Source organism: Camponotus vicinus, unplaced genomic scaffold (genome assembly GCF_025532165.1).
Source record: "Camponotus vicinus isolate PSW18456_S1 unplaced genomic scaffold, iyCamVici1.0 SCAF_1, whole genome shotgun sequence".
Classification (NCBI taxonomy): Eukaryota; Metazoa; Arthropoda; class Insecta; order Hymenoptera; family Formicidae; genus Camponotus; species Camponotus vicinus.
The window spans coordinates 17,216,425-17,242,533 of record NW_028141945.1 but is presented as its reverse complement, the minus strand read 5'-3'; the positions used below and the strand labels follow the sequence as shown (position 1 = coordinate 17,242,533).

General features: G+C 35.2%; 2 protein-coding genes across 4 annotated transcripts in view; one reads left to right on the top strand and one right to left on the bottom strand.

Annotated features, from left to right (window-relative positions):
• Positions 1-22,897, top strand: part of LOC145959175 (uncharacterized) — a 26,854-nt gene extending 3,957 nt beyond the window's left edge. The window contains exons 6-16 of one of the 2 annotated variants that reach the window (XM_083077775.1): positions 487-2,141; positions 2,314-2,491; positions 2,569-2,704; positions 2,814-2,963; positions 3,041-3,170; positions 3,244-3,466; positions 3,688-3,912; positions 12,060-12,262; positions 14,404-14,512; positions 14,936-15,058; positions 15,120-15,241. In XM_083077775.1, coding sequence (XP_082933901.1) covers positions 2,064-2,141; positions 2,314-2,491; positions 2,569-2,704; positions 2,814-2,963; positions 3,041-3,170; positions 3,244-3,435 — 864 coding nt within the window. In that variant the 5' untranslated portion in view covers positions 487-2,063 and the 3' untranslated portion in view covers positions 3,436-3,466; positions 3,688-3,912; positions 12,060-12,262; ... (1 more) ...; positions 14,936-15,058; positions 15,120-15,241. Of the gene's footprint in view, positions 1-486; positions 2,142-2,313; positions 2,492-2,568; positions 2,705-2,813; positions 2,964-3,040; positions 3,171-3,243; positions 3,467-3,687; positions 3,913-12,059; positions 12,263-14,403; positions 14,513-14,935; positions 15,059-15,119; positions 15,242-22,861 lie in introns of those variants that run through there. The other variant, XM_083077776.1, reaches the window with a different exon arrangement.
• On the bottom strand, positions 3,649-26,109 carry LOC145959174 (dynein axonemal heavy chain 7). Of its 2 annotated transcripts, XM_083077772.1 has the most exons (51): positions 25,969-26,109; positions 25,470-25,825; positions 24,828-25,341; positions 24,409-24,557; positions 24,170-24,323; positions 23,890-24,036; positions 23,589-23,783; positions 23,035-23,411; positions 22,735-22,956; positions 22,265-22,562; positions 21,717-22,064; positions 21,378-21,643; positions 21,102-21,255; positions 20,788-21,014; positions 20,528-20,729; positions 20,213-20,447; positions 20,005-20,120; positions 15,338-15,616; positions 14,965-15,222; positions 14,587-14,871; positions 14,272-14,520; positions 13,834-14,179; positions 13,589-13,758; positions 13,349-13,480; positions 13,033-13,254; positions 12,430-12,881; positions 12,062-12,256; positions 11,836-11,983; positions 11,550-11,762; positions 11,284-11,456; positions 10,904-11,213; positions 10,548-10,793; positions 10,238-10,467; positions 9,959-10,178; positions 9,606-9,794; positions 9,143-9,514; positions 8,841-9,013; positions 8,506-8,751; positions 8,161-8,448; positions 7,830-8,021; positions 7,531-7,757; positions 7,001-7,374; positions 6,752-6,932; positions 6,502-6,690; positions 5,845-6,442; positions 5,565-5,775; positions 5,352-5,375; positions 4,959-5,193; positions 4,561-4,712; positions 4,118-4,399; positions 3,649-3,882 (listed from the first exon to the last, which is right to left on the bottom strand). In XM_083077772.1, exons 2-51 carry the CDS (start codon positions 25,799-25,801, stop codon positions 3,676-3,678), a joined length of 12,204 nt encoding a protein of 4,067 aa, XP_082933898.1. In that variant the 5' UTR covers positions 25,802-25,825; positions 25,969-26,109; the 3' UTR covers positions 3,649-3,675. The 2 variants fall into 2 exon arrangements, with proteins under 2 accessions (XP_082933898.1, XP_082933900.1); XM_083077774.1 differs by lacking the exon at positions 5,352-5,375.

Genomic DNA, 26,109 nt, shown 5'->3' with positions numbered 1-26,109 from the left:
TATATGTTTGAATATATGTTTTATTCTATTCATAATTATATAATTTATATTGTTCTTAATGCAATTTTGTATACGAGTGGAGCGAGGCATAGTAGACAGCGCACTAGTAAACACTCTACAAAATCAAAGACCCCGGGTTCGAATCCCGGTAGAACCGAAAAATTGTAGACGCTCGCTCTTCTCATGTTCCCATTCATTATGTACATACATAGTTCATTATGTACATACATAAATTGACCTTTTCTTTGAATGGAGGATTTTCCATATGGTCTAATTTTAAATAGCTCGTATACAAAATTGCATTAAGAACAATATAAATTATATAATTATGAACAGAATAAAACATATATTAAAACATATAAAAATATGATCATTTCTCCTTCCATGGTGTACATTTTAAATAAATAGTAATAATAATATATAAAAATATACATACCATTCGAGATATACCCTCGGTCAATTGACCGGTTTCTCCATTCATCGTAGGTCTTTCCGGATCCTGTCTGGCCGTATGCCATAATACAAATATCAAATCCCTTAAAAGCGCTCTGAATTAAAAGATGTAATTCCTAAATACGATGGAAGGAGAAACTCGTCAATTGACCGAGGGTAAATACCTCGAGTGGTATGTATATATTTTTATATATTATTATACTATTTAAAATTAGACCATATGGAAAATGCTCCATTCAAAGAAAAGGCCAATTTATGTATGTACATAATGAAAGGGAACGTGAGAGGAGCGAGCGTCTACAATTTTTCGGTTCTGTCTGGCCGTATGCCATAATACAAATATCAAATCCCTTAAAAGCGCCCTGAATTCCTTAAATAGGAATTACATTTTTTAATTCAGAGCGCTTTTAAGGGATTTGATATTTGATTATGACATACGGCCAGAGAGGACCCGGAAAGATATCCTTTATTATCTTTTAATATATCCTTTTCTTGTCCTATTTCCGGGCTAAATATTTTGTCAAATGTAAACGCATGCTTATCTCTCGCTGCTTTCCTCTACAGCTTATTGCATCTAATCTGATTTGCTGATTTCAATAGTGCAGTCATTTATATAATTTATATTACATAATCTACAAATAAAAAACAAACAAGTTTGATTAAGAAATATAACTACAAAGCAAAGTACATACATTTATAAAAGTCTATTTACTCTTTCATTTGTTCAATGTCGTGGGGTTCGCGGCCTTATCCGGCAAAATACGCGGTATTTTCCCCCTAATTCATGTATTTTATTACATAATATTTCTTTTTCTTCGTTCATTTTATTTTTTACTGTTTGCAGCTCATTTTTTAGTTCGTCAATAATTTTGTCTTTTAACTTTAGTTTTTCTTCTAAATTTCGTATTGTTTCATTTTTAATATTTTTTATTTCTTCTTTATATTCATTAGATATTGGAGCAAAACGTGACATAGACAGCGCACTAGTTACGAAGCCAAAGGCCCCGGACTCGATTCCCGGTAGAACCGAAAAATTGTATACGTTCGTTCCTCTCTCGGAAGGCATTGGCAAACGTAAATAAAAAATAAAAAAATAAACAGCAGTTTTATAGAATTATATAAACTTAGGAGTGGGTCCTCAGGGAAAGGCTTCATTCAATCTGCTTTCCCCTGAAGGCGGTTTTATCGCAGAAACAAATTCTGGCCTTATGTTAGACTCGAACCCACGATTCTTCACGTGACAAAGTAAGAGCCTTGCTACAGCCACACGCCGCCCCAGAATAAGCGATCAATCACTCCGGCTTTGTCTCACCAACGATGAGCAAATTGTGTGGCGGGCATGAGGCGAGCTAATGACGATCTTATATCGCATTTGTTAAAGAACATATTTTTTTTAATAATACTTTTTTTATTTAAAATAACATAATATATCTGTATTTCGGAAATGCTTGTAATTTTTCTTTCGCCTTGTCTCCCTTACTTATGTGAATGGTAACCATAGAAATTTACCTTGTTGGATCGTTAAATGTATTTCATATTCCGAATACTTCTACAAAAGTGAAAATATTACATATAAAGTTGCCGTGTTTCAGGGAGAAATAAAAATAAGTATGAACGAAGATGTCACGATTTCGATTATTCGAATGGAGAAACTTTTGGCGGGAATTTCTAGTAAGCTAAAGGAATCGGTAATGAAATATTGTATATTTATAACATAGTATATTATATCTTATTTAAATAGATCAATTTCATTGCCCCCTTTAAAATTATCTTTTTGTCGATGTTTTTTATTTGAAAAAGTATTTTATTTTATAATTATGATTTATTTGTTTAAATTATCTCTTGTCTTTTATTTAATAGATGGGAAAACGTGGTATTGAAACTTCGCCGTTGCTTCAAGAAATCATTGATCTCATTGAGCTTTTCAAAAAGTTTGTCAAATCTCGGATGAAAAGGACTTCTGAAGCAGAACGTATGCATGTTATCAATATGCACGAGTGCCGAACAAAAATAGCGGAAAACTTGTCGGAACTTGAAGGTAAAATATTCTCTCTTTTATAAAATGATATATTTCTTAATTATTTAGAGCACATTAACTTATACGTCAACTGACAGTTTTGCAGAAAATATCTGACGAACAAAACTCGAATTTCGAAATTTTCCTAAAAGATATTGTTGTTTGCGTAAACGACGAGGAAGAAATAATAAGAAACATTCAACAAACATCAGAAGTAGAAATACCAAGAGAAATGTATTAAAATCTTTATTATTATTTAAATAAAAATTATATTCGTTTATTGTATATAATTTTATAACAATATTTTTGTAAGCAATTTTATAATATAACTTTATTATTTTAGAGAGGAATCAATGCGACAGATGTTAATTGTAGGAGAACAAGAAGAAACGCGAAGAAAGTCACTGGAATCTGAAATAGATTCGGCAAAACGCAGATTATACGATATAATGGAATTTAATGCGGTAGCCGAAAAGAAACTTTTCGACATATGGTAAATAAATTGTGATTAAAATTTCTAAAAATCACACGATTCAATTTATCATCCGATTAATGAATTACAAATTTCAGTGCTGAAGTCGAGCAGAAATACGTAGATCTCCTCGCTAAATATGATCGCGATATTGGTGCATTTCACGCTTTAACAGAGAAATTATCCAAGGACAAGGAAGATATTAAAGCAGAAACGAATCATATGGAAGTAAGTATACTATGATCTTTAGTGTACTTGATGTGCAATTCTACTGAATCAATGGCATGATTTTCTTTAACAGGATCAATTGAAAGTACAACGAGTATTATACATTCGATTCAAAAAGCAACGAGAAATCGCGCTGATGATAGCCTTTACAAAGAAACTAGACTTTTTTAGGCAAAATCGTGCCGCCAAAGTTATTCAAAGAGCATGGAGGGCATATTACGAGCGTATCTCTCTAAGAAAACGAAGAAAAACGAGGAGAAAATAATCAACTTCATTAAACTGCTTTATATATCTTGGTATGTATTTACTTCAACCTTGTCTTATATCTCTAACTTGATTTTGTAATTTGAATGAAAAAGTAATATTTTTGACAACTTTCGCGATAAGAAACGAGTACACGGTGCGGAAAATAATATTTTTTTTTCATATTAAATGCACAATCTATTATAAGAATTGGACGAAAGAGTTAAAATCAACGTTTACTTAATAATATTTTAATATTTTTTTATTCACTTAGTTGACAAAGCATAGCCGCTCCCCGCATGATCCAGTGCTCGGGAGGCTTAATTGTGGGTATCCATATGGCTATGACAAAGTTCGTGGAGTGACCCGTAGTGGACAACACCCCGCGACGTTCACTGGTTTTATAAAGCGGACAGACGTACGATTGTCTTTCCTTGATATCCTGCTTCTTCATCGGTATCAGCCATAGCTGTAAAAGTAATATATCGAAGCGAAAAAGGTAAACTTTAAAAATAATTGGAATTCTGTCTCTAAAATATGTGTTCCAATAAAGTCGTTTAAAAAAAATAAGAACATTTTTCGAATGCAACTTTGTGCATTTTCGAGCGTCATTAAATTTTTTATTAACTTGAATCGATACTATTATTTATTAGAAAAATAAATATCTATATATCTTTTGTTTGGAGAAAAACTAAACTACTTACAAAAGGTACATTGTCGTGAAGCACTTTAGGAAAGCTCTCTTCTATGCACATTTTCTCCATGTCAAATCTCACACCATCCAAAAATAGTCCATAAATGTAAACACCATCCTCGGGCGCGGACGTGAAGACAGTTTCTTTAAGGACTACAAAGTCATACGCGAGAAGATCTATAGGAATCCGATACTTTCGCGCGTAATTTTGCCGTACCCCCGTCAAAAATGCTTGAGTGAAATAAAATCCTGGTAACCAAAATGTAACGGGCGGTCCTTCCTCGTACCATTTCTGCATTATAATTAATAAATTATAATTATTAATATGTATATGGAAATCAACACATTTCAAATTCAAAGAGTAAAACACTAAACTAGTAATAGTAAACTAGTATACTATAACTAGTAATAGTTAACTAGTAATAGTAACACTAAACACTAATAGATATTTACCTGTAGAAACATTAACCGATGTAGAAAATCACTGATATAACTGCCCAAAGGCTTTAAGGACGGGTAAGAATTTTGTTTCCACAAAAGCGGTATCTTGTTCATCAAAATTGTCTCGTAAATATCTTCAAGTTCGAAAGACATTGCAATTATACCTAAATGCAGAGCATTATGATAATATAATTTTTTGATATATTTAATATTAATTGCAACAAAATTTCTCACACATTATGTAGTTATTTATTATTTATTATTTTTATTTTTTTTATTTGAAGCTTGAAATTATAAAATGCGGAAAACAATTACTCTCTTTCCTGTATGTATTCTTTTTATAAATTGAATTAATAATCGACAATCGATTTCACGTATGTTTTTTTTTTGAAGAATTAATAAATGGATACCTTTGATAGCTTTTCGTACACTGATGAGACTATCTCTGATACAATGTAATAATTTGTTGAATCTGTCCATTTCTTGCACTAGTACAGTATTCATGCTTTCGCTGTATAACGTAGGATACTTAGCGAGTGCTGCAATGAGATCGTAATCATCTGGAAGTTTGTCTAAGATTTCTGTTGCGACATCGTAAACTATCTCGTCATCAGACGCTTGTCTTAAACCAGGTTTGACAGCTTCCTAAGAAAAAATATAACAGAATATTTTTTTATTATTTTTATTTAAATTGGTCTGGCCCATTTAGAATTCCATTTTAGATTAGACTTAAGATTCAGGAAGAAAGTTCATACCTGTAAGAACAAACTATTATTTTAAAAGAATGTTCAAAAGGAACATACCTCTCTCTTAATTTTCCAAAGATCCTAGATATGCGAGCGGTACATAAAAAGAATATAAAATCTACTAATGATAATTAATTAAGATTGCATCGTTTTTATGACAATATCATTACGTACCGTTCGATCCTAATTAATGTTGGATGAAATTAAGAAAAAAAAACAGATGAATAGATGAAATGTATAATTATCATTATTGTTTAGATGAAAAGTTACCTGAGTAAGCAACAATGAAGTGAATAATAAATCCGTTTCTCGTTGATCTTTAAGAATGTCCGCATTTTCGTTCATACCGAATACGCTTGGCTCGGTAATTATTGGAAGTTTTCTCGTATACGTGAGATACGCTTCGTATTCTCTGACAATCGGGCAGTAGTAAATAGTGGACGATGGATCAAAATAGTATATTTTATCGGCCAAGAGCTCTCTGTATAACGATATAAATAATAATCCCTTCATCTATAAATATAAAATTGCATAACTCACTGATACTCACGGACAATAAAACTTTGCCAGGATTGTAGTTAACGTTCTGCGATCCCATTCATCCGTAACTCTTCCTCCGTAGTTGCATTCGCCCGTGAGATACTTCAAAGCGTCGAACTGTACATCCTCGTAATCATCCAGAAACATCTTCAATTGTAGAACGCTGATCCTCAGGTCGGTTTCGTTGAATTCATAGGGAATGTTCCAACCGATCGGACCGAACTTGCGTCTTTCTTGTACAACAGCGTGAAAGAAGCACAACGAGTACAGGAGCTTCTTGAAGTATTCGGTCTGAATGCAACCTTCGAAGAATTCAGAATTACTGATCGGATCGCTCGCGTAAGATCTCAAGATATTGGGTCTAAGTCCCTTAGGTGGTTCGTTCGTTATCTTGATGCCATTCTGGAGGACCGAAATAGGAAAATGTTCTGACGGATAACTGGTCAACCACAGACGGAAATCAGGATGAATCGTATCGGGTATCAAGCCCTCACAAATCTTCTCGAGTGTCGGCATCCAGCTTTTGGCTAGATGACAATTTTGCAATACTACCCAGTTGCCATGTTGAACGCCATCCTTTATCAAACCTTCCGCTATAGGTCCTTGACCTGTCGGCGAATAATAACGCTGTCAATTTTTACAAGAAATCTCTCTTATAAATATTTACCTTGGCCAAGAGACAAGTAGAAGAGACGCTTAGCACCGTAGCCTTGCTCGTCGGCGAATGTCAGCAAGGCTTGCGCCGGATCAGCGCCGGGTGTCAAGACGAATATTAATGGAATACAACAGTTGGAATCCGCGAAGGAGGATTCCAAATCGAAAGGTGGTGCTTCTGCGTATTGTGCGCCTAACTCTTCTACAATATTCGAGAAGGATCAAAATCTCTCATTAATATTCATATAATTTGTGTTTTATACCTTCAACAAATAATTGTACAGCCGAGATAATTTTATCAGGTCGGATACATCGTAGAATTAACAATCGTTCGAATAAATTTATATCTTTGTATGGCGGCGGAAAAGGTCGTTTCTGTGGTTCTCTCGAATCAAATATCTCTTTCCATTCGCTGATGGCTTTGGAGAACGATTCTCTGATGCCCTACGAAATTAACATGTGTACTCTACGAATATTGATTATTGCGAGAGTGTGACTATGCAGTAATTTACTTCGAATCCTTTGATATTATCCAGTCTGCATAGCTGGTCCCATTGTTTAACAGGTAGCCATTTTGCGGGATTGACATATGGATTTTCTAAACCTATTCCACCGGTTAGCAAAAATAACCACTGACTCGCGGTTTCCGGCGTATCGCTCATTTTGTGTAGATTGATGACGAGAAGCAATGCGAAAAGTAGCTTATCCTTCTCAAACAACGATCTACAAATATTGACGTAAAGTAAATATGTAAAGTATTTGGTCAGGTCTTTCAGACGTTGCTCAACATTGTCAGCTGGATCCGTATTGGTGATAGCCATATTGTAAAGATTTACAAACCAAACTAACGAATATTGATACATTGGATCTATATTGGCTAAAGACGCTGCAAAGAAAAAGAATTATTCGATTAAAATTCGATTAAGAAATATCTTATTTTCTTTCTTTATATTTTTTGTATCATTTTATATTATTATTTTTTTTATATTTTTTTACATTATATTTTTTGCATTATTTTTTTTATTTTTAATTATTGCAATACCTGTCGTGAAGAATAATATGGTCGAATAAGCTGCAATAGGTTGATATTGAAGTCTCGCGACATCGATCGATTTTTCTGTGACTTCCGTGGCCGCTTGCTTTACTTGGATATCGTCGCTTAAATTTTTGGACATCATCAGGATATCGATAGCTTCCTCGTCCTCTAAGATGTTACCTTCCGCCATAGAAAGTACTTCCAAGATTTTATCTTCTGTCTCTTTCAACATTCTATAAAATAAAATTACGAGTAAGAATAGAATATAAAATACTAGGCACTATGTAACGAAATTAGAAATGTACTTTTTATTTTCAGCACCCTGCACGATCAAAATATTCTTCTCTGATTCCAAGTCGGGTCTTTCCCTCGCAACCACGATACCGAGTAACTGATCTTCCAAACCACTCGGTGTTATCATAAAATTTAATAGAGTTACTCTTACAGCTATTTCCGGCAGATAATGAGGATTTCTTAATTTTGTCGTAATGTATAGCCTGTCAATATCATAATATTAATAATTATTTTATAATTCATACACAATGCATGAATATATTTCATCTTGTTTATAATTATATTTTTTAAGATCTTAAGTTAAAATGAAATATATTCAATATATGTATAATTAGAGCGTACCTAAAATTAGTATTATATTCTACTACGGTATCGCCTAATTTTATACACAATGCACCGACTTGCTTGAACGTCTGTTTGAGAAGTATCGGTTCGAGAATGGCGTCTAATTCTTCCTCCACATTTTCCAATAGTACCGGTTGTCCAAATTGTATCGCGTTTTCCAAGATCCTTATATAATCGTGTTGACTCAACCGAATAATGCTTATATTATTCTTTCTCTCCAAGTTTCTTATCCATTTATTAGCTTGGCTCTGAGGATCTATCATTAACGGCCATCTTCTGGCGTTCCTAAAAACGCAGTATTGCACGATGCAAATTTATTATTCGGAATTAAAATCGACTCACATAACGATGATTCCGTTATCGATGGAAAACGCATCGGCGGGTAATCCGGCGATGTTCCAGGATCTGATCAGAACCGGATCGCCGAGTACCTCGCGCAGCTGAAAGTCGTGGCTGCAAATCATTTGCAGATTCGTGCACAGGTTCACCCATTCGCTTATCTGTTGCACGCGAAACGGCATGGTGAATGGACCCAAGTAAGCCACTACTCCTGAAGCAATTATTATATCGCCCGTTAGCTGATGGTATCTATAAAAAAAATAGAAAGAATGTTGAATCGAATGAATAAGATATGTTTTATGAAATAATAAAAAGATGGTGTTTCAGATTCATCTTACTTGTCGCCTAATTGTTCGGCAGTTTGGGACCAACGCGCATATTCTCCGCCTAATCCCCCGATAAGATCCTCGGCACGTTTCAATTTCGTTTCGCAATCCGTCACTTGATCCGACATGATTTGAAATTCTGCCTTTCTCTTATTCAAGATCTCTTCAAGATGCAATAATTTTGCCTAATACAAATAGAATTTTAATATAAGATTTATAAATATATTTCTATTATTTTCTTATAGAAATTAGATTTTATGAGCCACTCAATATGAAAAGTTTCGTTGAAAAAATTTTAAACGATAATAATATACCTGTACTTGGCGCAACTGTTCTCTCTTTAAATTTAGCTTCTCTATAGCGCCATGATAGGTAGCTTCAGCTTTCGCCAAAGCTTGTCTTTTAGGAGCGACGATCTTAGCAATTGTATCATACTCAGACATTGCGATAACCCAACGACATAATCCTTCGCAAGCTGTCGAGACTTTCTTTATCTTCTCCGGATCGAAATCTGGATTAGTCAGGTATTCATTTCGTATCGTTTCTATCACTTTATCCGGTATATTATCCTTATCAAAATGGAGCAGCGAGTCCAAAAATTTAGCATCGCTTAACATTCTTAAGGCAGCCTTCCAATAATCATCGACGTGAGTGCCTTCCTTCAGCACTTTCTCTGGTTTTATTTGCTAGAATAATTTGTTTAAATTTCAACAGATATATCTGGATAATAATTATGGATTTTTTTACAAACGATAGTACGTGCTATTTTTTATGTACCTTGAGAACACAAACGCTCTCCACAATGAGCTTTACACCGTATGGTGGATGTTTCATTGCTTTTACTATCGCAATATCTGCTAATGTTAATGTGTCCAATGCTGCTTGAGCGCGATTTAAAATAGGCATAGCTTCAGCCAAATCAGCATCGCACTCGGCTCTTATCACAGCTGCTTCGTCTGCTGCTATCTAATACAGTAATATCTTTTTATTGCATGCAGAAATTTAATCATTATTTTATTTAGATTTTAATATATTATTAATGTTTATTTTAATATTAATAATATATATATATATATATATATATATATATATATGTGTGTGTATTTTTTATATGCAATTTGTAATCTTACTTGTGCCGCGATTTCGTCGACTTTGACAACTTTTTCAAATTCTGCCACCTCTTGATTTTCTTTCTCAACATCGGCTAGCATTTTCTGGATATCTTGTGTTGCTGAGATTAACTTTGGTTGCAGTTGCTTCAATGTATCTTGCATATCTGTCACTTGATGTTGCGTGCTGTCCAATTGTCCTAATCCGCCTTCGTATCGAGCTTTAACGCGCAGCACTTCTCTGCAACATCAAAATTAATCATGAGAAAATTTTTAGGCTGAAACAAGAGTCATACTCACCCGCGTTTTTTGTCAAGTAAATTCTGAAAGGTGTTGATCATTTCGAGATAAGAGGTAGGCGTCACATAATTGCGTCTATTTAAACGAATGAAGAACTCTTCGCTTAATTTTTCAGTAGACATGTGGAAAAATTGACACATGTCAATACCGACCTTTCTTTCGTGATCAGTGAGTTCGATTGTCGATAAAAATTTCGTCGCAACAGCTAATAGAGCGTCTTCAGGCCATGGCTTAAATAAATATAATATAATATCGCATTATAGTAAAATAAATATAATAAATGTCTAATGATTTTAGTACATGTCAATACCTGAAGCCAATCTATGGTACAACAGTTAACTAAAGCCGGGAATTTTCTGATTCGATTCCTGAAAGCGTCGCCGATAGGAGACATGGAAACAACAATATGTAACTGATCGCGGCATATTTGCACAAATAAATTAAAAAGCGCTGCAGGACTACCGTCTGTTTGTAACGATCGTTCTCTCTGTTGGTCAATCTTTTTCATTTTTTCACATATTTCAGCCTTCTCGTCAACCGCATATATATTAGGTATCTGAGCAAAAATCAAAAATTGTGAAATTTTCCGTAATTCTTGATAACGAGCAAAGAAAAATAGATAGAAGCGACGAAAAAAGAAGACAGTAATTTGTCATATTTATTTACTTCTCCAGAATTAAGCATGTTGCTGATATCCTCCAAGAAGTTCTCCTCCTTAATCTGCGTGTCGCTGAAGAAAAAAGTCGAGTGCAACTCGGTAGCAGTGGCTTTTTTTAGAATAGTTTTAATATCCTCGTGCCATTCATGCTGACCATACTGTTGCGTGATCACGACCTGGAACACGTCGTAGTCGCAAATGTGCGATGCCAGTCTGGTTAGAGATTGTTTTCCGGATCCGCCAACTCCGACGAGAAGAGCGTGACTTCGCGGTTGCTTGATGATACGAGCTATCCTCGATAAATGCTCGATAGCAAACCTTTACATTTATCTCAAATTTAGCACACAAGACGAGGCAATTATTTAGCAAGAATAAAACAGAAATTTACCGGAATAATACCAAGTTCATAGGTTTCTTTGTCATTGAGTTATATTCGGAAAGATACGTTTCCACGATATCTCGCAATTGATCCAAGTCACTGATTTCTTGGTACAAGCGTATGTCTGCCTTGGCATCGATAAAGTCGCAATATACCAAATTTCGTAATTCGTTTATAGTAATCTGCAAAGATATATAATGCAAAAGCATAATTTTACTTTTCTTAATTAACAAAAAAACTTTTCTATTTAACAAGGAAACTTATGATGATCTTACCTTTTGTTCCTTTTTAGACAATAAGTCTTCAAAGAGCTCTTCCATTGGAACCTCCATACGTTCTTTCAGTGTCACATCTATTTGTTGTATCAGCCAATCGATATCGATTTCATCGACTAAACGATCGCCAAATACTCGAAGTATCTCATGAACCCATAATCGTTTCATATTTGAGAGCGCAGGCATAGTTTCCGGGACCGATAGGAGTACGCCCTACATAATAATTAATTGCAACAATTACAACACAAATTTTTTTTAAAGTAGTTAATATGGATGTTTGAATAACCTGGATTACTCTTGAGAAATCTCGAAGATTAAACATATAATGACACTTTGTAGGTGTCGGTAGCAGATTGCACAAGCTTTCTTTATAAATGTCTAACGTCGCAAGAACAATTTGATCAATGCACGGATCAAATTCTTTACTGAAACCTCTATAATAACGTAAATAAATTTAGAATCTATTTTCTTCTTTGAACATTGAATAATTCTTTTTTTCTTAATTTACAGACCTCGTATCGAGATGCCATAGAACGATTCTGCTGAATATCGTAATCATAACGTCATCCTCGAATTCGGATATCGTCAGGACGAAAAAATGCCGTTTGAATCGCGGCGTGACGTCTTTCCCGGTAAATGGAGGAGCCATGGCGCACATTAATTGAATCTCGATTAATTTTATTAACGACCCTTCTTTCCTGTCGTACCTACAAGTACGTAACAAATTGTGTGTGAGAAAGATATATAAATTAAAATTAATATAATGTTTATATTTATAAATACATGATATCTCTTAATCACACAATTATTTACCATTATTAAAATTAAAATCATAAATTAGTGCCGTTATATAAATTAAATTAAATACGAAATATTTTACCACTGCCAATGATCCAGCCATTGTCGTAGTAATTCTATAGGCGGTTGCGCTCCGAATGTTTCTTTTAACGGCATCGAAACGTCGTCGACGAAGACGATCCAGCGTTTCCCTATAGGAGGCCCATAGACACCCTTACGTCTGCGATCTAGCTTGCTCATAATAATATCCTGCGTTTGATTAGCGGTGGTCTGCGCGGAGAAATTGATCAATAACGGCTTGTTCACTGCGGCATTATTTTTCTTTAGTAGGAACTCGATTATGTACACGGACTTTCCGGTTCCTGTTGGACCCACAAAGAGCACTGGCTTTTCGTGTTGGATCAACATCTGAAAAAGCGCCGTGTATCGTACCGTTTCTACCGTTGGCACAATTATTTGATTGACTGGGATATCACGAGGTATCGATGGCGCGGATATTAATTCGTCTGACCATAGTTTCCACTTTCCTTTGCCCTGAAATAACGCAATTTTAGTTGGATATAATAAAACTGCTTTGCACAAAATAAAATCAAAACCAAATGCGATATTAGAAAAGTTTAAATATTTCTTTTTTTCATTTTAAAATTAAATATATACATTTTTAGAAATTTATTTTCATATTCACCTCTTTGATAAATCTGTAGTCAAATACCAGATGATGCTTCGGCATGACGAAGATGTAAGGTTTCAAAGGCGGTGGAACCGGTTCTTGTAACTGAAATTGATTCATCAGAGCAAGTGGAAATTCTTTCTCTAGAAGCCCGCGAAATAAAATGCTAAATTGTTCTCTGTATTTGGTTTCCAACGTGCCTCCCATCGCCCAAATGCACGAAAAGAAAAATGAACCCTGTGCATAGCATAATACATATTTAAAGTTAAATTTAATTGTCACTTGTGTGCAATTTTTTTCTATCAATTATTTAATCATCGAATTTTTCAACCTCTATCTGCGCTCGCAAATCAAGCTCGCTTAGATTCTTTACGACTTCTTCGTTATAATAATCATCCATGAAACAATCCATGAGATAAGTGACGGATCGGAAAAGATTTGAATCGGGCATCGGACATAATTCCTACGGATCGGTTAAATGTAAATATTTTTTATAATAACTTTTTTATTACTAATTTAATAACTTTTTTATTGCGATAAATCAATTTTCGCTTTATAACGAGAAATCTACCTTTACATTGCATCTGCGTAATAAGTGAAAGAGGGGTTTGCAAAATCTGAGGACTAACGATTCGTGTAAGAAGGTCCGTAACCATTCGTCTATCACTTCCGGTAATGTTGCCAGCCAAGAATTTAATAAGGGCTCCCATCCCAACGCTCCAGGCTCCATATAAATCATGCCTGTTTCACGTTGATTTTTTAGTTTCAAATATCTTGTGCCCCTCTGTTATATTATTATAAAAAAATTCCATTTACCGCAACGAGATACCGTGGCCGGTGAAGCAGCTTCTAGATCCGGCGGTTCGAATATCAAGTTGGTCGTCGGCGCCAACTGAATAATCTCTCCACTCATCAGACACAATTTCTTGTTATCATCGAGAACAGTGTTCATACTTTCGATCCATATCGCGTCTATCGGACCATCAAAGATCAACCACTTTCGATTGTCGTTCGTCGAAGTCGCAAAAGCCCGATAGCTGATAGCCAGAATACCATCATACCACTCGTGAGATGCTGGATCGAAATGTCCGTACAACTGTCCCAGTGTTATCGATTTCGGATTAATCACTGTTATCTCCACCTTGTGCTCATCCATCAGGTTCTACCAAAATTAATTAAATTTGATTCATTAAATCATTATATGCATATAATTTTGTTACTTTTGATGTTCACATCAAAAGAGTAGACGCTCACGTTTTCCTCGCAAATTTCGAGAGCATCGGCTAGCATTTTGTAGGCCGTGGTTTTGCCGGCGAAGGGATACCCAACGATCATAAATCCATGTCTGACCAACATCATTTCATATATCTGCTGAATTTTTTCTAGAAATATAGGGACACATTGGATGTTCGCGGTAGCGCATGCTTGATTTACAGAGGCATTTAAATGCACATAGTCCGGCTCTGGAAGTTGCACGTTTGGAAAAAGATCCGAGGTAATACCCTAAGATAACATAATTTTGATATAATCTTCTTTTACTTGCGTTTATATAAATGTATATATACATACGTGAAACAATGGTATATCTTCGCTGAGAAACTTGGGTAAATTCACATCCTTGATGCTACGTAGAATTAAAATGTCCTCGTTTTCCTTCGGATATTTCAATTTCAAGTTTCCTGCCGCAATTAAGACAGACTTTACGGCTCTCATTCCGTAGTCGTAATGATTTTGACTGGATAATTGTTCCGAGCACAATTTGTAAGCCATAACTATTTTTACAGATAAAGGTCTTGCATCGTAAAATCCGTACGAATATAACGTATTCTCCGCTATTAAAGCATAATCTGGTACCTAAGATCGAACATAAAATATAATATAATTAAAATAATAATTAAAATATAACATAAATTCATAGGAAACGCAGCAACATTTTTAATGGTTCACCATCATGGCTACTGGTCGAAACAAGGCTTTGAGATTGTCCGGTAATTCTGTTCTGCCAGCGTATCCTGGATTCATCGTAATAAATACCGCGCAGGTACGATCAAGTTTCAGTTCTGTATCTTCGAATACCAGAGTTTTTTTGTCCGCATGTATAGCACGCTGGATAGTCAAGATTTGCTGTGCCACAACCGACAGGACTTCCAAGTCGATGCGGTTAAATTCGTCGAAACAAGACCACGCACCTGTGCTAGCCAATCCCTGATAACAAAACATTCAAAAGCACAAAAACATTTTTATCCTTTTTTATTTGCATATTCTAAACTTTAATTTCTCTCTAATTAAATGTACTTGTAATTAAATGTTTTCCATTTACTTTGAAAAATTTGCCCAGGGCGATATAATCCAGTCCTTCCGAACAATTGAATACAACGCATTGTTTGGCTACTGCCTTTGCTAAATCTTTGGTAGTCTCCGTTTTTCCTGTTCCTGCAGGTCCTTCCGGTGCGCCGCCAAGATGGAGGCTAAGCGCGCCGAAGAGAGTACGATAGCATCGATCAGTGAGTGGCGTTATCACTAATCGCGATGTATTGCCCAGGTATTCATATGCATACATCAGTCTAGAATTTATCATCATCGTGTGCAAGTTTTCATCCTATGGAAGAGAAATATGGAAGCAAATTTTGATCTTCTAACGATATGCATATTGATAAAGTGTCAATGTGTGTATCGTAAAAAATTGAAGAAAAAGAATATTGCATCTAAATCAATTGAAATTACAAAGGCTAAGAACCAAACGCCGGTGTAGAAGCGCAAAAAGTATAGTGTTACGTCCGGTGGACTCCACGATTCTTTTCTTTCTCCGAAACGATTTCGTGGAAGAAAGAAATCAAGGATCGACTTCCCAGTGAGAAATGACAAGTCGGATAGACGTTTGTTAGACGTCTAAGATGTTTAATAAACGTCTATTGGACATCTATTAAACGTCTTAGACGTCTATTCGACTTATCATTTATCACTGGGTTGCATTCGGAATGCAAAGCGATTCTTCTTAGGAATAAAGATAGCACTTAGAAGAACGCAACCTAACCCGCGGGTATCGTCATTAAACTTTAACAAATCTAATACTGAGAATGGCCAGTCGAGATAGCGTTAACGAAACTCTAAATAAATTCGTGAGTTATATGATGAAAAGTTGTTATGAGAAATTCTAACTGTCCCGTATCTATTGGTACGGCTTTATGTTCCAAGCCTCTCTATCTAAAGAATTTTTAAAATAAAGATCTGGTCCTCGGGAGAGTGACAAATAATAAACGTAAGACAAACCTTTCGAAATTGATAGTGCACGTGCACTCGTTCGACAGGCCACCCTCAAGCGTTCTCCGAATCGCCAAATCATCAAGCGATAAGATAATCAGCTCACTCCCACTCTTTACTGGATGGAGCTAAGTCTCGAGCCAAAGGGCTTAACCAATTAAAATGTTAAGAGACCCCTCTCCTCCTAAAAATCAAGCTCCTTGACCTTAGGAAGGGAGTAATAGAAATTATTTTATTCGCCTAAAAAGATTCCCCACCATCCAGAAGGGAGGAGGAGTAAAAACCTTAAAACTCGCGAGCCGAAGACGCGGACACACAGTTCATCATTAAGAAATATTAAGCCAACTCTTCCGTGCAGAGTATTTTTCTAATGATAAATTCTTGAACGTCGCCAGTAGATAAAATAAATGAAAGTAATTTAATCGACCACACCGGCAATATTTATTGATGGAAAATTCACAACGTTTCGACCATGGGTTTTGGTCCTTATCAAGTGAACTAAAATTCAGTGTCCTAGGACACTGAAAGTTTAAACGATATTTATGATAGACTAATAAAGGTGGTTTAGTCTTTCTCTTTGTGTTGGATCGAGAGGTCGACATGACTTGACACAGTGATTTCTTTATTTCTCACCACGTATTAGTTACCTAAGATAATGTATGTATATGATTTTTTCTTCTTTCTCCATTTTTTTGGTCACATTTTATTGTAATTCATTTATTGTTTATATTATATGTAATAATTTTAGTTCACTTGATAAGGACCAAAACCCATGGTCGAAACGTTGTGAATTTTCCATCAATAAATATTGCCGGTGTGGTCGATTAAATTACTTTCATGTATTTTTCTAAATTCAGACATCCAGTATCCATCATTGAACGAACTTTCTCTGCTAAATTTCACAAATCATTTTCGATAAGCAAGTGAAGTGAGTGAGGTGAACACGTTGGACCAACTGAGCATTCCATTCATCATCAACCAGCAGCGCTTCCAGCTCCGCCCGGAATTGAATTTTTTCCAACACTTTTCAACTCACTATAATTAGTAAGTCCAATTTCACTTTATCCTCTTCCTCCTCTCGTGTTAGCCAACTGTCATTGGGAATGATTCTTGACTGATTATTCTCTAATCGATAGGAAATAAATTTCGACAATTTAATAATCGTTTAATTACTTCTTGTCTTTTTCCTCTTCCTAACCATCTTCCTCATCATTCACTGTTCATCTAGAATCTCCTCAAGGCGATTCACGAACGATTTCTCGTTCGTCTAGAATCTCCACAAAGCGATTCATGAACGATTCCCTGTTCATCTAGAATCTCCTCAAGGCGATTCACGAACGATTTCTCGTTCGTCTAGAATCTCCACAAGGCGATTCATGAACGATTCCCTGTTTGTCTAGAATCTCCTCAAGGCGATTCACGAACGACTTCTAATACGGCTTAAATCTCCGAAGACTGACCCCCGATCGAACTCTCCTAAATTTGAAACTTTTCTTAAAAACCATTTGGAACTTACGTTATTTCCTTTCAAATTTTTTTGTTCTTCTCTCTTAACTATCCCTTCACTTATATTACTTCATCATCAGTAATCAACAATTAAGAACAGTTTAAATTTAAGGATATAAACGGGTTACTATCCCGTCTAAGATTCAAGTATCTTTTCCCAATGACAACGGTGGTATAGTTAACGGTAATTAGTTAGCAAGACCTCTTAACGATATTTTAAACACTCTCATTCACCGTTGAATTATTATTAGTGCCGGGCCACTGTAAACGCCGAGCGCGGTTGCGGCGCCGGAATCGTTGGAATCGGGCGCTCAAAAAGAAATTGGCCAAGAGAACCACACCCCTTGTTCCGAACCAAAGCTCGAATAGTAGTATAGAAACAGAAAACTTAACGGACTCCCCATCTGCGCCACACAACAATAGAAATAATATTATCAATAATAGTAATAATAGTAACAATATTAGTGATATTAGAAATAATAGCGACAATAGTAATAATAGTAACAATATTAGCGATATTAGCAATAATAGCGACAATAGTAATAATAGTAATAATAGTTTACGAAATCTCGACTTACTCGACACTCCCCCACCTCCTAACTACTCTCCAGTATCCTCTCCCGAACCCCCTCGTTCCCCCTCACCTCCTGTCCGGGCGCGTACCCCTCCCATACCCGTCATCACCCTTGATTCAGACCCTCCTTCCCCTTCCACCTCCTCAGAGTTTTCTGAATTCGGCGAAGCTCTGGGAGATTTTGCGAGAGATCTTCCCGACCTTGAAGAGGATTCCAACGACTTCGATTTCCCTCCCGATTCCTCGTCGGCACATCCTAACAGTCTCGAAACTCCTGAACCTCCCCCTTCTCACCCTTTAAGTTATTTCTTATCTCAGTTTCCCCTCCTCGACTTCCCCATTCCCGAAGGATTTTTCCGCGTGGGTCCCGGTCCTGTGGAGGAGTTCCTTCACTATCTAACTACTGCCCCTTCCAATGCTATAATTGCTTGGTATCTCCCTGGCTCCCACCTTCCACTAGGCGTTCCTATTCAAGCCCTGTGGAAGAAATTCCCTCCGTCCACTATCCAATTTGAAAATCCTTGACCCTTTGTCTCATTCCCCCCCCCCCTTTTTTCTTCCCCACCTATAATACACATGTTTAGATAGGAAATTTTAAATTAAAAGGAAACAAATTTGTAATAATCTCCAGCCAGGATTAATTACTTAAGGTTAGATTTCCCACCTTTTATCCTGGCTGACGTCCTCCGAACCTATGTAACACCCGCGGAAATTCCCTCACATATACAATACAACACACATAAAATTTTCAATTATATTTTGTATAAAAAAAAAAAGGATTTTTATGTAACTCTGTAAATATGTTTCATATCGCTCAAATAACTGATTAATGAATAAATTTACGATAAAATCTTCATTTAATTTTGCTACCCGTTCTCATTCCCTCAATCTCGAAATCGCATAGGGTCCCGTCCCGAGTAAAAGAGATTCGATTCTCTTACCGAAAAGGGACCGACGAGCGTAACGGCCTAGGACACTCACAGAGTTAAAGGGACCATTCTGGTCACTGACCTGTGCCAAGCCTCTGACAGTGCGCTCGACCCGATCTGTACACACGCCCGCAAAGTGTGTCACCGGGTAAGTAGGTTGCGTCCTTCCAGATGGCCCGACCTTTCGAGGGTCTGGACGTAACAATAGTATTATTATTAGCAAATCACATTAAAAGTTTACAAAGAGATATAAAGACAATAAAATAAAATACATAAAAACTTTTGTGAAATACGAAAAAAAGAGGGACAAACGTTTCGGCCTACTCCAGGCCCTTATCAATGTCAATAAACGTGTGTTAAATAATTTAGCGCAAACAAAAGCAAAGTGAGACATAAGTTTTATTATTTATGTCTCTCTTTGCTTTTGTTTGCGCTAAATTATTTAACACACGTTTATTGACATTGATAAGGACCTGGAGTAGGCCAAAATGTTTTTCCCTCTTTTTTTCGCATTTCACAAAAGTTTTTATGTATTTTATTTTATTGTCTTTTTTATATCTCTTTGTAAACTTTTAATGTGATTTGCTAATAATAATACTATACTTTTTGCGCTTCTACACCGGCGTTTGGTTCTTAGCCTTTGTAATTTCAATTGATTTATATCATATGAACCTCTTTTCTTTAATTTCATATTATTTTAATATTGCATCTACTTACTATCCAGTAGTATCTTAATTGACAAAGCCATTTAAAGTCTGTGACTTGATTCACACCTTGCTCGCATAGTTGCATCAATACATCGCGACTGTGAACGTCTAACGTTACTAAAGCTTCTGTAAATGAAAAAATAATCAATTTTTCTTTGGATAAACGTGTGATTGAACTTACATATTTCCTGAATTATTTTTTAAAGCGAAATTTCAACCTAGAGTCGTTCGGTTCTGCGTTGATAATCTACCGCGAACAAGTTTAACGATTTCATTGAGCTCATGTGTGCAAATTTCCACATAATCTCTTAAACTTTCGATGCCCTTCGGAAGCTTGTCGGTAACATCTATCGTCCAATATAGTTTGCTGACACAAAGAATGGTCTGACCCGGCCATTCCAGAACCCATTGACTTCTAGCTTTAGTTGGAAAAGCATTTTTAGCGCGTATCACCTGAAGAAGAAACAGATTGACATATCAATGTAATGATTTGTATTAATATATAAAAACATTACTTCTGCATCTCGATTAACCTGAGCTTTTACGCTTTTCTTCATATCAATTTCGAGTTCGAGGAGCCACTTTTCCACTTGTCCTCGTGCTGCAGTTGTATCAATTATATCCTCAAGAACAATCTTCTCCCCTTCGGATGATATCATTGCTGTAGCCTCCATGAAGTCGGTAAAGCTCAACTTTGCAATGCCTTCGAAGCACTTTTTTAGATGCGGCTGCACTCTACAATAATAATTAAAATAGAAATAATTGCAAATGATAATGATTGGTTAAATCATACCGCGTGGGATCCTTAGTTTCGGACAATATTTCCAAGAGCTCGTCGTTAGAGAGGAAAAAGAATCGCGGGAAGAAGAGTCTCTTCTTTTCTAAATAAGCAGCGAGTCCTTTTTGCACCAATTCAAGCAGGTTGGTACATTTTTTCAAACGATCCAGCATCTTGTCGATATCGACGACGATCATAACTGCTGGATTAGCCGCGACGATTGTCATAAGTTCCCTCCAAATCTATTTTACGCATATGTATATTTTCAATTTTAAATTATTTAAAATTTATATGTATGCTATAAAATAATTTAATTTTTAATTACAAACTTTGTCTACAGCACTGAATCGCCGACTCTCTTCTGGCATCTGTTGCTGTATATCGGGTGATGTGAAAATCGGTTCAAGATACATCCACGTCGCTTGAACTTTTAGCCAGTAATCCATAATATCTTGCAACAAGAGCAGCTTGTTTTCCCACTCCCTAATAGAATAAATCTTCTCATCATCTTTATAAATTTTGTTTGGCAATGAAAGATTTATCATAAAATTGATAAAAAAATTGAGACTTGTTTTGCAAAATCGAAGCTTGCTGAAGAAACTTACAGAGTTTCTTTCTCGAATGGCTTTATGTAAAGGGAATTCTTCATGGTTTGAGCTTTCGTCAGATGATCATCGAGTAACAGTTGTATCTCATCTACACTAGCAATAACATATGTGCCGGTATCGCGATAAGGATTGACGATGAACGCAATGTCTGCCCAATCAGAATACATTTTAAATAAGGCTCTTTCCAAATTGCCCTCTTTAGTAGCTGCCTCGGATATTGCATCGAATTTCGCCACGTAATCTCCTAATCCATAATCGAGAATCTACCGATATATATAAATAATACAAGAATTATCTCATATATTTCCTGACAGATTTGTTAGATTTTTTATTTACCTTGGCTAATGTCATGTATTGATCGACTTTTATCGGGAATCCAACAATCTCCGAGACTTGCTCCCAATGACGACTCTTCAGGGAAGGATTACCGAGAGTCAATATCAGTGGCATGTGCTCCTTAAAATCCTCGATTTTTGTTCTCACGATTTCCGCCAGTTTCTTCACCGCGGGTTCTTGAAAGACCTTCTCCAGTTTGTACACCATACGATACGCGACACCAGTTTCATTTTCAATCACCTCAGGAACGTAAGAACCTATCATAGCTTCCGTCCATGTTTCATAATTAATCAAGAATTCACAGGCAATGTCGTAAAATTTTTTGTAGGGTGCCAATTTATCGGCTATCTAAATAGTATAAAAATAAGCGAAACAGTATAAAAGAAAGAATAAGATCAACATGTAAAAATTCAAAAATTTTAGATGTTATGTAGAAAAACATAAGTGTGTAACAGTTTATATAATTTGTATTTTTAATAATACTAGATTACAAAGGAAACTCGAAAGATATGATATATAAATTACATGATAAAATTAAATTATATTACCTTTTTCCTCAAAGGATACTGTGATATTTCCCAGCCGAATAATCTCTCCTCATCATTGAATTCGGCAATTATATCCATGGCGGCGATCAATTTGTTATCAAGACTAGTAGCTTTCTTCTTATATCTTTGTATCTCCTCAATATTACCCCAGTATTGTAATTCGTTGCAGTATTTCTCGTAAATTTGAAGATCCTGCTCGAATTTGTCGATTCCAGCTTTGAGCGTTACCTGATACTCGCCTGTTTTACTCGCAACTATCTCTCGATGCTTTTCGAAAATTTCAGGCATTTTATGATACCTGATATGTCAAAATATCAACATGCATGATTATAATAAAAATTTAAAGAGATGTATTATTTCAACATCTCCTCCACACTCTCCGTAATTATATCAAGTACAATTTATTATTTTATTCTACATTTAATTAAAATAATTTTTTTTATAAATTAAATTACTTAAATTGCACTCACCATTGGAAAGCAAAATTATTGCTCTTTAACTCGACTGGTGTTAAATGATGATAATCCGATAAAAATATTATGTATTTCATTACTTCTCTTAATCGAGTTTCTAATTCAAAAACAGTTTCTGTTTCAGATTTAAGTATAAAAGCCTGCAGTTTCATGAGTTCGGATGTATTGGGTGGTATACTTAGTGCTTGATCCGAAATATCTTGATAAACTTCTCCTATACTAGTATTAGGTAAGATTATTATTATGTTTTACATAAAATTATATTTATAATTGTTAAAAATCTGTAGAAGGACATACGCTCGAACTTTTTGCTGGTAATCGGTAACCATTCTTGAGACTAATTCATCTTTTAAATGAGCAGCTGTAGAAGCAATATGTTCTATAATATGATGCCTGCGAACTTCAAAAAGTTCGGTGAAAGACGTCCAATAAAATTCTAGTCGTACATTCTTGCTCAGTTGATCGTAATAATCAACGAGTTCGCAATATTTATTGTATGGATTAGGCGGTTGTGCCTTTAGAAAATCCTGAATGTGCTGTACATCTTCGCCGTTTATTAAACTCATATATTTATCAAATTCGCGTAATTGTAATTCCGGATTAGTTCTGTATTGTTGAATTAAGTCTGATATAGTATTTGCGTGCTGCTCAAGGAGTTCTGAAGAAATTATTGGCTATGGAAATACGTAGAAGTTTAATGATTATAATATTGCATAATTTTTTTAATCATTTCTAGTCATTATAATAATTATAATTTCTTACAATAGTTTTGTCGAATCATTATAATACTTAAGCAATTTAATACATTAATTTATTAATTTAATATATTTATTTAATATATTATAAAATACCTTAAGCAGTTCAGACACACCAGTATCAGGATAAACCCACTCTAGTTTTATCTCCGCGCGTGGTAATGTAGTTACAGCGTCGTAAAACGAATTCAGCAACATTGAAAGTCCGTTTATGAATGCATTAAATGTGGGATCGAAAGTGACAAACGTATTTCTTACTACAACGTCTACGTTAAAGCCACAATTTGTATACTATTCGAACAATATGTAAATTGTATTCAATGCACTTGAGCAAAATGTTGGGAACATTTACCATTTTAATTGAGAATATCTAAGCCTGTAAGAGACATCTACTTACACCCATATCAGTAAGATAATCGATATAATCCTCCATCGAACGTAAGCACAAATCTCGCAATTGATCTTCCATGACATAGGCAAGGCAATTAAAGAATCTATTATATCGCGGATCGTTTGCCGGTGGTAAATTTCCTTTCTTCGAAACCTGAATATAAAATTAATAATTTTGATAAAGTCATTAATTTTCCAATAAAATAATTAAAAGTAGTAAAATTTATATTAATGCAAAAAAATAATTTTTTAATATTTTATAATTATTAAAAAGTTGAATTGCTTACCATGAGTAAAATGTTGCAAATTTTTGGCAACCATCGTTTGAGAAGATCGTCGCTCGTGTTTCTAAGTATTGTCATGAACTTGTGGTCAAATGTTGAAAGATCATATGGTCGTCCATACGATGCTAATTCTTTTTTGTCTACTTGTTTGACTTTTCTACAATTATTGGAAAATATCGTCATTATTCTGAATCAAAAAATAATATATACATATATAACTGGTAATACAACAATTCGCTAACCCGTATTCGCGGTACCAGTAATCCAAAGTTTTACGTATACACGAATGATATAGAATAATCGATTTCTTTTCCAGTTTCATCCTTGTTTTTTGATTTTTAACGCCTTGTTCCGGCGAAAATGGCTCGATAATTCCTCGGGAGAACAACGGCTAGAATGCACGACGTATAAACGCAAACAATTTGGAAACCGGAACTGTATTTAGCATAAAAAAAAATAATTTTATTTTGTGTTTCTCTCTTTTGTTAAATTGATGCAAGGTCAATTAAATGTTTATGCTGTCTACGCATTAGGCTCAAAATTTTATATTATATGTAAAATAATATTTTATTTTTTTAAAGAAATGTTCTAGAGTCCGAATAATAATATTATCTCATTATTATCTCATTGTTATTACCATTATGCGCATAATGATACTAACCGGTGCGCAGAGACTGTGCGCTTCCTCGAATGGTTCCTGTAGCACAAAGTCAACAACGGACTTTTTCATGCTTGTAATGTAATCGCTTTTTAATTCCCGAATCAATCGGTCGAAACACTCGTTGTGTCTCTCCTGCCATTCAGTGGACACCATACTTGTTATCTTCTTTAACGTGTCAGAATCTAAGGTGCCTGCGTGAACGTCATCGACCTCATGAAGAATGTAGAAATAATACCTCAAGAGATTTTTGTCTTCCTCCGTGAGCCAACCATCAGCAGCGATATCGCTGCTCGAAGCTGTCGCTGTTTGCCCGCAAATATCATCAACATAATTTAAAACCGTTTCTTTCTTTGCTGCACAATTGTTGCATAATTCCTCACTTTTTCTTGGCCCTTTAATCTTTCTGATCAGATGTGTCCGAAATTCGGCTCTCTGCTGGCATAGTAATGTATAATAATCATCCTTTTGGGGTGCAATTTCTTTTTTTCCTTTTTCCTTTGATGCTGTGATACTCCTTCAAGTTTAGTTAATATTTTTTAATTGAGAAAAAATATGTGCAATACAATCGAACATTGAAGCTTACAAATTGCATCTTGTAACAAATGATAGCTTGTTATACTTTGTAAATTATTAATTGTTTACCTTGATAAAGTCTCGCACTCTTGCGGCAAGTCAGAAACACTCGGTTCGTCTATAACATACTTTTTCAAATGGCCGGAAGTTTTTTGATGCATGTGATATTTTTTGGAAAATTTTGGGCAATACGTATCGGAACTGGATTTCATCCAATCGCAATGTTTTTTATGAGATTTTCTGACGCGCGGCTCTTCAAATACGTCGCTTCGCTTTATTGATTTCATGCATGGTTCCGAATATTTATGGATATCGATTTCTTTATCGTTTTTATCTTGTTCCGTAGCTTTTTCTGTTCTTTGAATTCCGCTTTTCTCTTGTACACAATACGGTACCTCCATCGTGTAATCAGATTTTTACGTTTCCTATTACAATCGTTATGCTAATTTTACAACATTACACATGTACGTTCTGAATATATAAAGATATAAAATAATTTTTATATTAAATTACACATGTATATAGTATTTCAAATCTTTCTTTATATATCATAATTATTATAACTTACCGTTTTTAGAGTTTTTAGAGTTTAGAGTCTCACTTGGTACAGAAAAATATATTATAACACATAACTCTCGTACTACAAAAACTTATTTCTAATTATTTCAGGTTTATTTTATTAAGTTTATCCAAATTCTTTCACTTTACA

Bases quoted from the DNA above. Each gene is read 5' to 3' on its own strand.
- LOC145959174 (XM_083077772.1), bottom strand. From the start codon at position 25,801: ATGGAGGTACCGTATTGTGTACAAGAGAAAAGCGGAATTCAAAGAACA. The intron at 14,872-14,964 runs GTGAACCATTAA...GTTCGATCTTAG, and splicing joins TTCGACCAGTAGCCATGATG to GTACCAGATTATGCTTTAAT. The intron at 6,443-6,501 runs GTAAATATTTAT...ATTCGCCGACAG, and splicing joins CTACTTGTCTCTTGGCCAAG to GTCAAGGACCTATAGCGGAA.